This window comes from Leuciscus leuciscus (assembly GCF_965113295.1).
Source record: "Leuciscus leuciscus genome assembly, chromosome: 12".
NCBI classification, from domain to species: domain Eukaryota; kingdom Metazoa; phylum Chordata; class Actinopteri; order Cypriniformes; family Leuciscidae; genus Leuciscus; species Leuciscus leuciscus.
Genome location: NC_138736.1, coordinates 26,161,807 through 26,177,207, shown reverse-complemented (window position 1 = coordinate 26,177,207; position 15,401 = coordinate 26,161,807). Strand labels below are relative to the sequence as shown.

General features: G+C 38.3%; 1 protein-coding gene across 1 annotated transcript in view; it reads right to left on the bottom strand.

Annotated features, from left to right (window-relative positions):
• Window positions 1-14,856, bottom strand: part of topaz1 (testis and ovary specific TOPAZ 1) — an 89,657-nt gene extending 74,801 nt beyond the window's left edge. The window contains exons 1-8 of the mRNA XM_082185600.1: window positions 14,848-14,856; window positions 10,411-12,259; window positions 10,155-10,213; window positions 9,554-9,615; window positions 9,184-9,295; window positions 8,973-9,025; window positions 8,736-8,822; window positions 8,550-8,613 (exon numbers count right to left, since the gene is read on the bottom strand). Of these exons, the coding sequence (XP_082041726.1) occupies window positions 8,550-8,613; window positions 8,736-8,822; window positions 8,973-9,025; window positions 9,184-9,295; window positions 9,554-9,615; window positions 10,155-10,213; window positions 10,411-12,143 (2,170 nt within the window). The 5' untranslated portion in view covers window positions 12,144-12,259; window positions 14,848-14,856. The remainder of the gene's footprint in view (window positions 1-8,549; window positions 8,614-8,735; window positions 8,823-8,972; window positions 9,026-9,183; window positions 9,296-9,553; window positions 9,616-10,154; window positions 10,214-10,410; window positions 12,260-14,847) is intronic.
• Window positions 14,857-15,401: the final 545 nt, after the last annotated feature.

Here is a 15,401-nt window from a genome sequence, read left to right as displayed (position 1 = left end):
GAGTACACCAGTCCAGGCTGAATAAAGTCAATGCACAGGATGAGGATAAACCTGTACTACCTGATATTCCTGAAAATAGTAAAGAAAATGAAAATGTAATACACATGGATGTGTCAGAGAATTCAGATGATGAAATGAGTGTTAATGGAGACGTGCAAATCCCTGAAAACACAGAAACAGGTGATAGAGAAGACATGAGACAAACTGATGAGACAGAGAGTGATGCTACTAATACAGTGGGTTCCACTGGTGTCAAACTGAGAACAGGTCAGACAGTGACATTTACAAACAGAGATGATGGTACTAAGCACACTGCCAGAGTTTTAGGCAGAGCAGGAAAAGCAAAAGGGCAATATAAAAACTGGTACAATGTGCAGTATTTTGAACCAAATGGCAGCGAGGGCCAAAAGGAAGCTTTAGACATGTCACAAGTTGATGATCTTCTCACTGAATGTGATAACACCGATGCTGATGTACTCATTACCAAAGACATCTCTTTTGATGCTGCTAAACAGCAAGAGATTGAAAACTGGCAAAATAATAATGTTTACGAAGAGGTAGGGCTGGGCGGTATGACGGTATATATCGTTACCGCGATAGAAAATGTCAACCGTAACAGATTTTTTTATTCCGTGATACCGCGACATGTAAATAAGTGGGCGTGGTTTACTCACATGCAGCGTGCGTGAGACGGAGACACTGAGATTTGTCAAAGAAACATGGAGAAAGCAGATCAAGAGGATTCACAAAGGAATTACGTTTTCTAAAGGGTTGTTGTTAACGTGATATTTTCGGGGGGAAAGGCGCAGCAGTAAACTAGAGCAGTGCGGCACCCGTAGGCTACAGTTTAGAGGAGTGCACGATCGCAACGGGGAAAGCATGAAGCTTACTTGACAACAACAGTTCATTTATCAATCTAAGTGTTTCTTATGTATTATAGTTACTTTTTAAACACGAAAATCGCATTCAGCATGACATGCGAGCGGTTGCCGTGGTAATGAACAACCTGCTTGTTAAAGCGAATGTATAATCCTGTATCTGAGGCAAAATTACTAAATATGCAGCGCGAGTTGTTCCTAACTCCAAACAATTGTCCACTGAACCAGCTGATTAAATCTTCCTTTGATTCAATGCGTGATTATAACTTGTCACTCAAATTAAACGATCGCATTTTACTGATGCAAAAGACACGCGCGTGCACACGCACAGAGAGGGAGCGCGGTGTGTCGGTGTTCACCGGGCTATGTAAAATAATGACGCAGTTACAAGGTGTGTATAATTTACACTACTTAGTAAACACTAACAGTAGCTGCTGTTCGGTTTTCATACTGCTGTTCTCCTAGTCACTTATGTACTTGATGAACTTAACACTTCTGAAACTCTCTTGATTAAAGCATTAGGTGACAGGTTGGCAGATATCACAAAAAGAACAAAACAAGCCCTTTAAAACAAGCAGACATTGCAAATAATGTACCGGGAAAACATTTAAACATAACTAGTATTTACTAATATCCTAACAAATTAAAAGGAAGTAACTAATTTATTATGAATAGAATAGTTCAATAAAAAATATTCAGATATTATAAACTGATTGATGAATTAAAGCAATAACATGAGATTGAAAAATTATTCAGCAACACTTTATTTAAAGTTTGAGTTGTATTTAATATCAATCAGTTGGGGGCAGTTCATCTGAAAGTTGATGAGTGTTTTGTTTACTATATTTAGCTATTAAAAACAGTTTACCAAATAAAAGAAAAAGAAAATTCAAACAAAGTGAAGTACTTTTCATTTCTAAAGTATTTGGGTTTATTTATTATACAAAGCCCTTTTTGTTGATTTTTCGAGAATAACTATATAAATATATAACTATATCGTGAAATATACCGTTACCGTGAAATAAAATTAGTCATACCGTGAAACAGAATTTTGGTCATACCGCCCACCCCTACGAAGAGGTCACAGACAAGGGTCAGAAATGTATTTCTACTAGATGGGTCTGTACGTTGAAGGAGACTTCTAATGGTATTGTTCCCAAAGCTCGCCTTGTGGTCAATATTCATGAACTACAAAAAGATTCTCCCACATGTGCATCAGAGTCACTCAGGCTGCTGTTAACTGTTATTTGTCAAAACAAATGGAAAGTAAATTCTATGGATATTAAGTCTGCCTTTTTGCAGGGAATGGAACTCTCAAGAGACATTTACATTCGTCCTCCACCAGAAGCAGGCGTGGACAATGCATTGTGGAAACTAAAGAAATGTGTGTATGGACTTGCAGACGCTTCCCTCTACTGGTACAACAAGGTCAAAGAACTCATGCTGAACAGTGGTGGTAAAATGTCACGGGTTGATCCTGCAGTGTTTTTTTGGCAGAATGAGCAGTCTGAGGTGACAGGAGTACTGGCATGCCATGTGGATGATTTTTTTTGGGCAGGTTCAGAGCACTTTGTAACTAATGTCATCCCTGTACTTAAATCTGCATTTCACGTGGGTCGTGAAGAGCATGACAGTTTTTCATACGTGGGGATGGACATTGCTACTGTGGGTGATGTAGTGCAGGTGCATCAGCACAGTTACATTGAAAACCTACAACCAGTTCACTTACAGGCGTGCTGTACAGAGAGAGGCTCCACTAAACGAGAAAGAAAGAGAACAACTCAGGTCCAAAATAGGACAGATTCTCTGGGTTGCTAAACAGACAAGACCAGATGTTATGTTTGACACATGTAGCCTAGCATCCAACATTAAGAATGCTACTGTTCAGTCCATACATGAAGTGAACAAAGTGATCCGTAAACTTAAGTCAGAGAAGGTTACACTTAAGTTTCAACACTTGGGCAACAGTGATGATTTGAGTTTGGTGGTCTTCAGTGATGCTTCACTGGGCAATCTTCCAGATGGAGGTACACAGGGAGGGGCTTTAATTGCCCTCATGGAAAAAACAGGAAAATTCTCTCCCCTGTTTTGGCAATCTAAGAAAATCAGACGTGTGGTAAGAAGCACGCTGGCAGCAGAAACCCTTGCCATGTCAGATGGTATTGACAATGCTATGTTCTTGGCTATGCTCTACTCTGAGCTTACCACTGGTAAAGCTGATCTTAATGCTCTCCCCCTTATTTGTGTTACTGATAACCATTCCCTGTTTGACGCTCTTAAGTCTACAAAACAGGTCACAGAGAAGAGACTAAGATTAGAAATAAGCGGTGTCAAAGAGCTCCTACATGCTAACAAAATCAAAGAAGTGCGTTGGTCAGAAGGCAAGTCACAACTTGCTGACTGTTTGACGAAGAAAGGTGCTTCCTCACTTATGCTTCTTAAAGCGCTGTATGAGGGTGTATGGAAACTGTAATATCTTCACTATTGAGAATTTATCTTGGTACAGTTTTTTTTTGTTTAAATACTCAAGCTCATTTAAATGTTACAGTGTTCTGAAAATCGTTTGTATTTGGTGACGATGTTTAATATGTCAAAGTCCCCCGTTCATTTTTTTTTATTTTAAGAAGAGAGGGAGATTGTTAACTTCATGTGCGAGTGAATGTATTATCGCGAGAGTCTACAAGAATGTATTGTCGCGTGAGTCGGCGAGACTTGTTGTTCTTCTATGGTTTTTTTGGTCTGAGGGGAATAGAGAGTGTGGAGTAATAAAAAACTTTCTGTGGAACTACGTTGTATCTTTGGCTATTTTCAACTGAGTCCTGCTGACTTCAACATTCACATGAGTCTCTGTACATGAACATGGTAAAGTGAAAATCAAACACCTTGGAAATTAAAGGTATGTACAATGTTTTTAGGAATGGCACAAAGGTCTCTGTCTTTGGATAATTGTTTTCAATGTGCTCTTTTGTCATTTGTATTTTTGGATTGTGTTGTGTTGTAAATAAATCCAAACAATCTAAAAGCCATTCTTTTTTAAATCTCCTCATTCTTTGTGCAAGGTTGCTCTGAATGACAGGGCCTGATCGCTCCTAATAGGGCAGTTAGGGGAGTGTCTTTGTCTTTCTCAGGTGTGAAAAGCTATGCATGAGATGATCACGCCTCTTCGCATATGGCTTTGTCACACAAAACACGTCTTAGAAATTTTAAATCAATATATTGTCTTATCTGAATGAGCAGTCAGGGTGATTTTCACATAGTTTTGGAGCAAATATTCTAGGCTATGTCATACAATTTTCAAAAGTCTTGTGAAGAAATAATCAGTATGGGTTTCATGGCCTTATTTCAGTGAGAATTTTTTTTTGTATTTTCACAAACCACGCATAAATGTCATTATCTCAAAACTACAAACTTTTACATACATGCTGCTGATATATTATTGTAGCAGAGTTTGTGCTGAATACAGTGTAATTAGACTTTAGCCATGAAAATATCACTAGTAACAGAAAAAAACACAAATGTCAGAGCATGTCAGAACACCTCCAGCGCCCAGAAAACAGCTCAGACCTCAGAGGGTTAATGTTGGGTTTGCATCTCTTCTCTTTATTCCAGAGCATTTGGCGTTTTGTATCGATTATCTTTGAATTGATTATGAAATTGGCATGATACATTTACCTGACAATAAATTGTTACATTTGATTATTCTAACTGACTTTGACATTATTTTACATTTACATTTACATTTATTCATTTAGCTACATTTATTCAAGTCGCTTTATACAAAGCGACTTACAATTGCTATATATGTCAGAGGTCGCACGCCTCTGGAGCAACTAGGGGTTAAGTGTCTTGCTCAGGGACACATTGGTGTCTCACAGTGGATTCGAACCCGGGTCTCTCACACCAAAGGCATGTGTCTTATCCATTGCGCCACTACCACCCCTATATCTGAATTTTCATTAAAGAGTTAAAAGGAATAGTCAAACATTCGCTCACATTTAATGATGCACAGATATCATTAAAACATTTCATTTACGGAGTCAGATGAAATAACGAGAGAATACATATTCAAATGTATTGCATTTAATCAAAATTACTTTGCCTCGAGAAAAAGACAGTAACACGTAAAGACCTTCCGTGCTGGTCGGATGCCGGACTTTTGGGGCGATCGAGCGCGAGCTTACAGGAGTATAAGTCGCATCAGTCAAAAAATGCGTCATGAAGAGGAAAAAAAACCATACAAGTCGAAGACTATATAATAATCCAATATATCAATATAATATAATAAGTCCAATATAATAAGACCAAGAACAGACATTTAATCTGGCAAGTTATTCAACTACACAATAGGACACAGAACAACAGGCTGAATAGGTGTCCAGTATGTTAACGTAACACATTACCTAGGGCTGTAACTGAAATCGCGACACTCAGATCCACGAACCTGTGTCGCGGTGTGAGAAGGCAGAATCGTGACACACCCCTTCCAACTCCCAGAGTTATCCTTCCCATCCAGACCCAATGCTACCACATCTTTAAATTACTATTAGTATTATGTGAAGTTAACATTATAAAATACGTAGACCTACACCACAAAACTAGTTGAAGATAAATTCTTTTAAAATTGGGCAATTCCAGCATTATGGACATGACATTTGCAGTAAAAACTTGAAATATAAATTCTCAGAAAATGCATTTAATACCAATATATTGAAACATCTGTTTATATATCCATACTCCCTTAATAAAGGAGTCCAGGCATTAGAAAAATATCAGTCTACACATGCGTTTTATATTTAATATGAGGGAAAAACACATGCGTTACGGACGTGACAAAAAATCTTTAACTTTTAGGTGGCACAATAATTGTGAGTAATTCTGTGAAATAGACTGCGCAAACCAAAAGTGTAGTGCCGCGCACTACCCACTGGATGAAGAAGGGTTGGCTCTCCACAGAACATAAAATATAAATTGTATTTTATTTTTCGTGTTCGCATTGAGGAAAAAATAATGTTATGGGCGGGACCGCGGCACTAAAAGACTGCTTTAAAACGTTCACAGAGACCTCAAACAGAAAGCACAAAGCCTGTCTTTAAATTTAAATTTTAATGTTTTATATTAATTGTATCTTTATTTTTAATCAATGTTTCATCAACCAATTGCCTGGATTTAATAACTAAAGTAAATATAGTAGACAATAGATAATCACAGGCTAATCACAACATGGAGGCGCCAGCGCATGAACTGGAGCTCATCTCATAAATGAACCGAACTTGCTTCACAGACCTGAGACATATATAGAACGCTTGAAATGTCTACTTTTAAACAGAACAATTCAAAACGAAAAAAAAAACGACTGTTCTCTGCTTATGTAATCCATATGAAATGTGCATTTCTCTCTGGCACGTTTACTACTGCAAAGATCGCGAGTCAGCATCGTCAACTTCATCTTTGCAGCTGACACAGAAAACACTTGTTTATTAATAAACAATTAAAATGTCTTCTTGCTATATTTGACATATTCATAATCATTACTTTTGCCAGTACTTTGTGACAGCTTTTAGGTGCTTTATTGGCAGCGCCACCCTAACATGTTACATGAACGCGTCACCACCGCATCAACACCGAAAACATGGAGATTTTTTTGTTTTTCGGGCCATTTTGTTTGTGTTGTTTTCAGTAAATTTTTTCAGGGGTAGGCTACAGGAGCAGCATCTGTACTCTCGCAGCTGTAGACGGTAATGTTTTCTCTTGGTTCATGTCAGTCAGTATTAATTAATTTTGATATAGTCGCACCTGACTATAAGTCGCAGGACCAGCCAAACTATGAAAAAAAGTGTGACTTACAGTCCGGAAAATACGGTATATAATGCAAGAATTTTACTTTGTAACGTGTTAAATATGAAACATTTTCTAATACAAACTCATCGCTTCACTTCAAAAGGCCTTTATTAACCCCCCGGAGCCATGTGGAGCACTTTCATGATGGATAGATGTACTTTTATAAAGCTTGGAAGAGCCAGGACATTTTTTTATATGACTCCGATTGTATTCGTCTGAAAGAATGTCATCTACACCTAGGATGACTTGAGGGTGAGTAAATCATGGGCTAATTTTCATTTTTGGGTGAACTATGCCTTTAAGGAGACAACATTGGAACTATAAAACCAGAAAAAAAAAAAAAAAAAGTTTTCGAAGCAATTAGTTTTTAATCCCTGATTTTAGACAAATAACAAATACATTATAGTTTGAATACAATTTTAAAAACAGCGGTGCACGTTATAATTAGGAAATTAAACTTATTAAATCAGGCGATAACGACAAAAAGAAAGAGAAACATCGGACCGTGTTAAAAAAATAGGCAAGACACATTGCTATGACATCAACATGCATGCACCATTCTTACAATCACCAATTTGGGTTCTGTTCTGTTCAATTGTATTCAACAGTTCTCCTCGCAAAACGAAATTCATTTCAAACACACAAATAAGAAGTTTATTAGCAAAGGAAATTATTCGCAACACTAACATAACAGCAAAGCTAATGTTTTATGTTAGTTTAGGCTCAGTTTAAGCTCACTCTAACCAAAGTAAAACCTTTAACGTTTCAATCATTAAATTAAACTAACTGAAATCGCAGACTATCATTATGCTGAGTTCACACTGAACGATTTTCAAACTCATCAGATCACTGTTCTTTTCACACTGCACGACTGTCTGGGGTAGCATTCAGTTGCTGCTGTGTGCACACTGCACGATGTATCAGCAACAGGGGGTTTCACATTGCATGACTTTTCAATAAGAAGAATCGCAGTCAACTCTCTCTGGTCTACAAACTACATTTCACAACCAGACATATGCAAAAAGTGATAAGGAAATAATCTAGATATTTAGAATGCCAAATATCTCACGGGCAATGGCGACTCATCTGCGATTCTCTCAGATTGCGTCTTTGAAAATTCACACTGCGTGATTGTCACTCGTGTGAACGAGCACCAATTTGATTTCGATTTCGGGCATTTGCCAGCGATTTTCGAGTGGGATTGCGCGTATTGAGCATAATTTTATTTTGTGCTCACAACCAAAGTGCGCGTTCATAAAGACAAGTATATTGGCTATTTAAAACAGAATAATGGATCTGTGCGTCATGACTTAAAGTGACAGCTGTCTAATATAACGGCTTCCAAATTATGAGATAATATAAAAAATATCTATATGGCAGTTTTTCTCCTATGGTATCAATGTCAAAATAGAGGCCACTGAAAATGCTGAGTGGCTAGCAACTTTGGAAAACCACTAGCCACAGTGGCTGGTGAGCAAATATGTATATAACAATGATAATTATAATGATGATCATAACAGTGATTATCCAGATTTAGTTCTACCTATATTGTATTTGCACTATGTATTTCCCTGCCGTCAAAATACATATAAATGTCTGGACACTCGATCCCTGGCCAATGTCCATGGACCACTGGTTCTTTGGCAAGTTGTAAACGCCTTTAATTTGAGAAGATCATTGTTTGTTTTACTTCTGTTTTCGCAGTAAAGCCCTATTAAAACCAGTCATGTTGCAGGATGTTTTGCCACACAGTCCGGCTGAGGGGGCTTGTCCCATCGGGAAAATGTTGTCAATGCATACCCTCTATTTCTTTAATAAGTTAAGTTCTGTTACCTGCTCGTAGAATAAGAGCATGTTTACCAACATGACAGAACTTCTTCACTGTATCCATGCAGAACTGAAACAAAACAATGCAAACCATAAACACAAACTCAGATGATACTGAAACAATAAAAAAAAATTCAGAAGGGGGCAGTCGTGTCAAAAAACACTGAACCAGAATTATATTACAACACACACCTTTTCGTCTCCATCTCTTGGCATGTGCAGAAACCAACAGACACTTCGCAGGCAGGTGCTATATTCACTAAAGTAGTACCAACAATACTGAAGACAGAGAGAAGTTTGGTACAAAATGTGCTACATGTGGATAATGCATAAAAATACAAATAAAACAGAAAGGTAATGGTAAAATGAATATAACACTAACATTTTGTGTGCTCTTATTTATCCGTGTCAAAGATTGAGTATACTCACACTGCCGTTTACATTTCTCACAGCAGAAGTCTCTTTTGCAGTCACTTCAACCCCTAGAGCATAAAAATCGTTGCATGTGACATTTATGGTTAGATTGCTTAATTGCTTAAATTGACCGTATATTCCGATACACTACATATATTCATAAGCAAACTTGAACATTTCAGGCAAATTAATCTCAGATCTTAGGTTGGTGTTGAGTTTGACCTACCATTACCGCATGTGTTCATTACAAGCCTTGTTGCTCTTGTGTTTTTTACTGTAATAGCACACAGATTGTTTGTTTCTCTCATCTCTTGGTTGTTATTGCAGTCTGTGGCATGCTGCAAGATGAGGGCACGAAATATTAACCCTCTGTTCATCACAATTTATGTTCAGAACCAAACATCAAATAAGTGTTAAAAGTTTAATTTCTGTGCCACTAGCAGCAACAAACAGAATTGAAAGGATAAGAAGCAAGTTTCCCCCAAAAACTAGTGTCTCTTTTGCTTGGAGAAGCCACACAATTAGTATAACGGCACACTTTAAAATAAAATCATCACAATATAATGCGCAAATGTTTTGGAGCAATGCAAACTGACCTCTGACTTTAAAGTATTCATACACTTGGCAGGCTGAGCTATGTAACTCTGTGTCTCCTTTACTGTAGGTGAGAAACAGAATATAAGTCACTTTCTTATAAAAAAAAAAAAAATTAAGACAAAGCTCTAATATTTGATGGACAACAAAATTGTGTCCATATAGAGAATGAGACCTTTGGACACCTTAAAGGGATAGTTTGCACAAAAAAAAATCTATCATCATTTACTCACTCTAAAGTTATTTGGAAACCTGTATGAATTTCTTTCTTCTGCAGAACACTACAGAATATATTTTGAAGAATGTTGGTAACCAAACAGGCCCATTAACTTCCATAGTATTCTTTTTTTTATTATTATTATTATTCACAATATTTTCTTTTGTGCTCTTTCTTCTTTTGAAGAAATTCATACAAGATTGGAACAACTTGTGACAAGGGTGAGTTAAATGATGACAGAATTGTCATTTTTGGGTGAACTATCCCTTTAATAAAAAATAAAAAAATTAGGACACAAATTAAACTCAAAACTCAAATTAACTTTGACATTTATGCTTAAAATATTTCTGTCAAACAATTCAAAGGTCACATACCTATCACAGTACCACCATCTTTCAAATCTTCCGTCTTGGCATCTACAGCAGTTGAGTGAGGTTCGCTGATGCTTTAAAATAAATTATAGATTAAGAAACAGAACTATATTCAGTAAAAAAATTATAATAAAATAGAAACTCTAAACTTAAATGCATCACCAAGAAAGAAGAAATTACATTAAATACAAACAGCAATCTTACAGTAGTAAGACTTTCTTCACACATTTAAAAAGATCCATCATTGTTTATTAAATCTTAAATGAATTACCGATCTGTGCTCAGGTCCCAGACAATCTTGCAGGGATTTCCAGTTTGAAGTTTCGACTCAGATTTTTGCTGTGTCTCTTCATTCTCCTCTGTTGACGCATCTTCGTTACTCACAGTTTCAGTGACAACAGCCCCGAACAACTCTGGATCATCCTGTATCACATCCAGTATAAGGACATCTTCTTCATATGCTCGAGAAACATCCAGGAAGCTGTCGGCAACCACAGGAGATGGTGGAGGGGTGGAGCCTTGTTCTTTTTCTTTAATCTGACATGTCCCATCATCATCAGACAACAAGCTCTCAGCAGCATGATGTTCCACTGACTCCTCATCTGAAGACACACTAGCGAAATTCTTGTTTTCATCTTCAGAAGATGAGTCTGTGATTGTGTAGCTGTCAAATACTTGCGTTCTTTTCCCTTCTCCTGAACAGTCAGGGTTGCTGTCGGGTGTATGCACAACTGAATTTGGAGTAACACTTTTGATCTCCTGGTCCACCGAGGAAGAGGTTGTCACTAAAGAAGAATGCTGTGCTTTTAGCATTTTTACTTTAAGACATATTTGCGAGAGTGACCCTGGGTTATAGAGAACTCGTCTACCACCATTTTCGACCCCCTCCTGATCCTCAAATGACGTTGCTCTTGAGGTTTGGCTAACAGGTTTTTGATCTTCTTCCCTGATGACAGGAACATCAGACTGATTGTTAGACCCACTTGAAAGAATTTCCTGATTAGACTTCTTGAGAAGGGAATGTTTTTTTAAAAGACCATTCCCTTCTAATGACGCTGCATAGTCAAGACCATTAAGTTTGTAGTTGTTACCCTGTTCAGTCATTACAGGTGCAGAGTACTGAAGAACATCCTCAAAAGCTTTCTTCAGACTTTGGTTTGACTTAAGCTCTGCCGGTTTGGAAACATGAGTGAATATGACTCTTGGACTGTCTACTAGACATTTCCAAGTCCTTTCTGGTGTGCAAGTGGGTGGCTTTTCGCCAAACGCACTGCAAGTGCTGTGTTCTGCAAGTTTCGAAATATGAAAAATATCTTGAGTCATTGTACCTCTGGGATTGTTAAGATTTTGTGCTCGATATTTTGAAGTCATTTCCAACACAGCTAACGTGTCAATGGGTGGCTTCTCACCTGGTGCAGAAGAAAGTAGTTGCCCCTCCAGTACTTCTCTTGCGTCATCACTGCTCTTGCTTTGCTTTGTGGGTTTGGAAAGTTTGTTTTGAACATCCTTATCCTTATCTGATAAGCATTCAGGTGCTACACCGTGAGAAGTCTGAACGGTGGCAGGAAATGAAGTGGTCACAATCCACCGGGGTCCAGTTAGATGCGATGGTCTAATTTCGTTAGGAGGGCCCATTCTGGGGAAGGGCCAGATTTTGCATGTGCGTGCGCATGATGATTGAGGGAAAAATATGTAGGCTTGCGTTCGCTGGCAGGAGAAACTCTCAGGTGAGTTCACTTCACAATCAGAATCCTCATTTCTTCTGTCCTCCTCCTCTTCATCCAGTGAAAGACCCCTGTTCTCAATGTCATGTCTGAAACCAAAACCATTGACAGTAACTCGTCTGAGTATTAAAGGTGGTACACGACGCACTGGGCTGGAAGGATTTTCAGAGATGTTATTCATTTGACAGGCCTCGTCTTTCTCACAGAAACGCACAACAGGACCGTTGTCTTCACAACGTGGGAGTACCGAGGCAGTTCCTTCAATGTCGGTCTGTCTCATCCTCTCGCAGTCTGGATTCCTTACAAGGCAAGCATCCCATTCCTTTACAGATCCATCTGGAGTCTCTGCTGTGTCTGAAATGTATGTGCTGCCTGTAGCTCCAGATGGAGGATCACCTGATGAGAAAGAAGCACAGCTATGGGTTGGAGTGGAAACTTCCCAGGATTGGTTAGCAATCTTACTTCTTTGCTTCCTGATGCCATGAAGATGAGGTTGCACGAGAAAACTGAATTCTTTCATTAAGCACCTCACTCTTTTGCATTTCCTCTTTTGTCTTAGTACCGCTGGCAAGACACATGAGAAATCGCGTGAGGCTATGTCAAACACTCGGGCTACATCACACAGTTTCACCATGGGGTTTTTCTCAAAGCGGAAAATCGGTGTGGTCGGGGGCCGACGGGACTCAGAGTTATGACAGGCACCTTTCTGCCACGCAGTCGGGCTGGGGCGGCCAGCTCTCGATCTGTGATTGAGTAAACGGGCCAGATTCTTACGAGGGGGAGGAGTGTATTTTACATCACCACACAAAGCACAGCACGAATTTTTCACCAATCGTTTGCAGTCTTTCCTCGAGTCTGACCTAAGTCGTCGTCTCAGATCAACTTTTGAACTGATATCTGCAATCAGAGACAAAGAATGTGAAAAGGGTGAGAGTAAAAATGCAATATGAATATAAAGAGCCTCCCTATAACTGCTTTCTCCCAAAACGCTGACAAATTTCTCCATCAAATCATATCAATCAAAATGCTTGGGATTCTCCACTCAGAAAAGGAAATTCGGCTATCATTTACTCACCCTCATGGAGTCCAAGATGTATATGAATTTTTTCTACAGATGAACTCAAAGATTTTTTTTTTAAATAGTCCATGTTACAAGTGAATTGTAACCCAAAAGTTGACACTTCAAAAACCACACCAAGCGATGATGACTACCCATATGGCCGTTTATAAGAGCGTCATGAAGCACTACATCAGCACATTGTGAAACGTAAAATAAGTGCATTGTGAACCTCGCACGAGAAGTAACATGGAAGCACAGAGGACCTTCACAACACATGCTTCACAATGTTCCTGACATTTACATCAACTCAAAACATCCATAGTTTATAGTTTACAAGGAAGCTTATACAATAAACATCACTTCCGTCCAACTGTCAAAGAGCATCATGAAGCACTATGTTACACTGTGAACGTAAAGTAAGTGCCTTGTGAAACTCGTGCAAGAAGTAACAAGGAAGCACAGACCTTCACAACACACTTAGCCTATATCATGCTTCACAACATGCTGACGTTTACATTAACTCAAACGTGCATATGATTATAGCTTAGTTTATAAGGAAGGTTTAAAAAAATGTATTATTACACATCTATCGTTTCGCTTCAGAAGACATTGATTAATCCACTAGGATAAGGTGACCATATTTCTGAAACAGAAATTTGAGCAGTCAAAATATCACTGAACTCACATTTGTTATTATCCATTATTTAAAAAAGAGGGACAATACATTTTTTAATGTTTGTGTTTTTTTAATTGTTGTGGGTTCCCTATATTATTATTAACATTAATAATTATTATGTTCGTTTGATTATTGGGATTTTTGGTCTAGTTTTAATACAATTCACCTCACCACTTTTTTTAACTTCAAATGTTTTGTTACATTTGTGCTTGAAAATTACTCTTACTATTCTTATTTGAGCTTGTTATTTAGCATTTTAGGCTTAGACCTTAAGCAGAAAGTGTGTGTATTCTGCAAATGTAGACTATTTGTTGCAAGTGTAATTGTTTTGTTTTTGCTTGTTGTTTTTTTAATTACATATAGTTAAGTGTGGAAATTACTGCGTTGAGACTGGACCTTTTGGAGACTTTAAAATTGTGCAAAACAATCCTGCACCCTGAGTCCCTGTTATAAAAGCACATACAAAACAGTATTAGGCCCAACTTTATATAAACAAGAAGTAACTGTAGCATGTTACTACCCTGAAAGCAATAATGATGTTTCTTGGTATTTGATGATTATGGTGCTCTGCTCTAGTCTAGGTTATGTTCTTCATGAAGTACGACCAAGTACAGTAGCTCACAGCGCCATCTGTTGGTGAAAATAATCAACATGATTGCTCCTATAATCAGCAGGCTGCTGTATGTTGGTTGGGCTTTTATACAATGTAGGCTAAGGCTATTTGTGGATTTGCGGGTTGTTTTGAACAAGTTGTAAACCGGGGACAATTCAGGGGACAGCTCCAGTGGGGGACGGGACACCAAAAACCGGGACTGTCCCCAGAAAACGGAGACTTCTGGTCACCTGACACTAGGATCATATGGATAACTGTTGTGATGGCTTTATGTGGTTTTTGAAGTGTTGACTTCTGGGTTACTATCAACTTGTATTTTATGGATTTACAGAGATGGATTATTTTTCAAAAAAAAATCTTAATTTGTGTTCATCTAAAGAAACAGTCATACACGTCTGGGACAGCACGAGGGTGAGTAAATGATGTGAATTTTCATTTTTGTTTAAGATGGATATAAATCAATGCACTTATAACAAATCTGTTGCTCATCTCTGCCTCTTGAAGGGATGTATAGTAACCCAACTGACTTTTCTGCCTGTGAAACATGAGGTCTGGAAATAAATAACTGGGAAACATGTTCCTCGCTAAATTACCTCCACCTTTATTTGCATGTATAAGGATGTCTTGACCCTTACTTGGTGTTCGTCCAGATATAGTGGGTCTGGCTTTACTTGCATGAGCTCTCCGGACTTCCGTCTTGATGGTAGTTTTCACCTGTCCATCAGACCCACCAAAATGATCAATAAAGAGTTTCCTCGGTTTCCTTCCCCGACGAGATTTTTGGTTTTCTTGACTGCCAGTTTTTTTTCCGTATTTTGGATCTAGTTGGGCAAGTGGAGTTTGATCCACTGATTCTCCACAGACGGTGGATTTAATAGAAATATTATCTGACTCAACCGACACTTTACTGTTTATATACGACAGTGCGCGACATGGCGTTCCCGTTGGCCTGTGTATAACGCGCTTCCCGCCACTTAGATGTTTTTTCCTGGCAAAGCACAAAGCTAAGCGCAAACGGTAGAAAATTTCTTTTTTATGTTCAGGCAATTTTTTAAGTGCTTTTTTGGACGCTGACCGACTCCTTGAACAGGTAACTTGAGCTTTAGTAATTCCACCTCCACAGTTACTAAAGCCACTGACTCTGGATGTGAAAGTACCTTGATTATAATGCCCTCGGCAGTCGTCATGT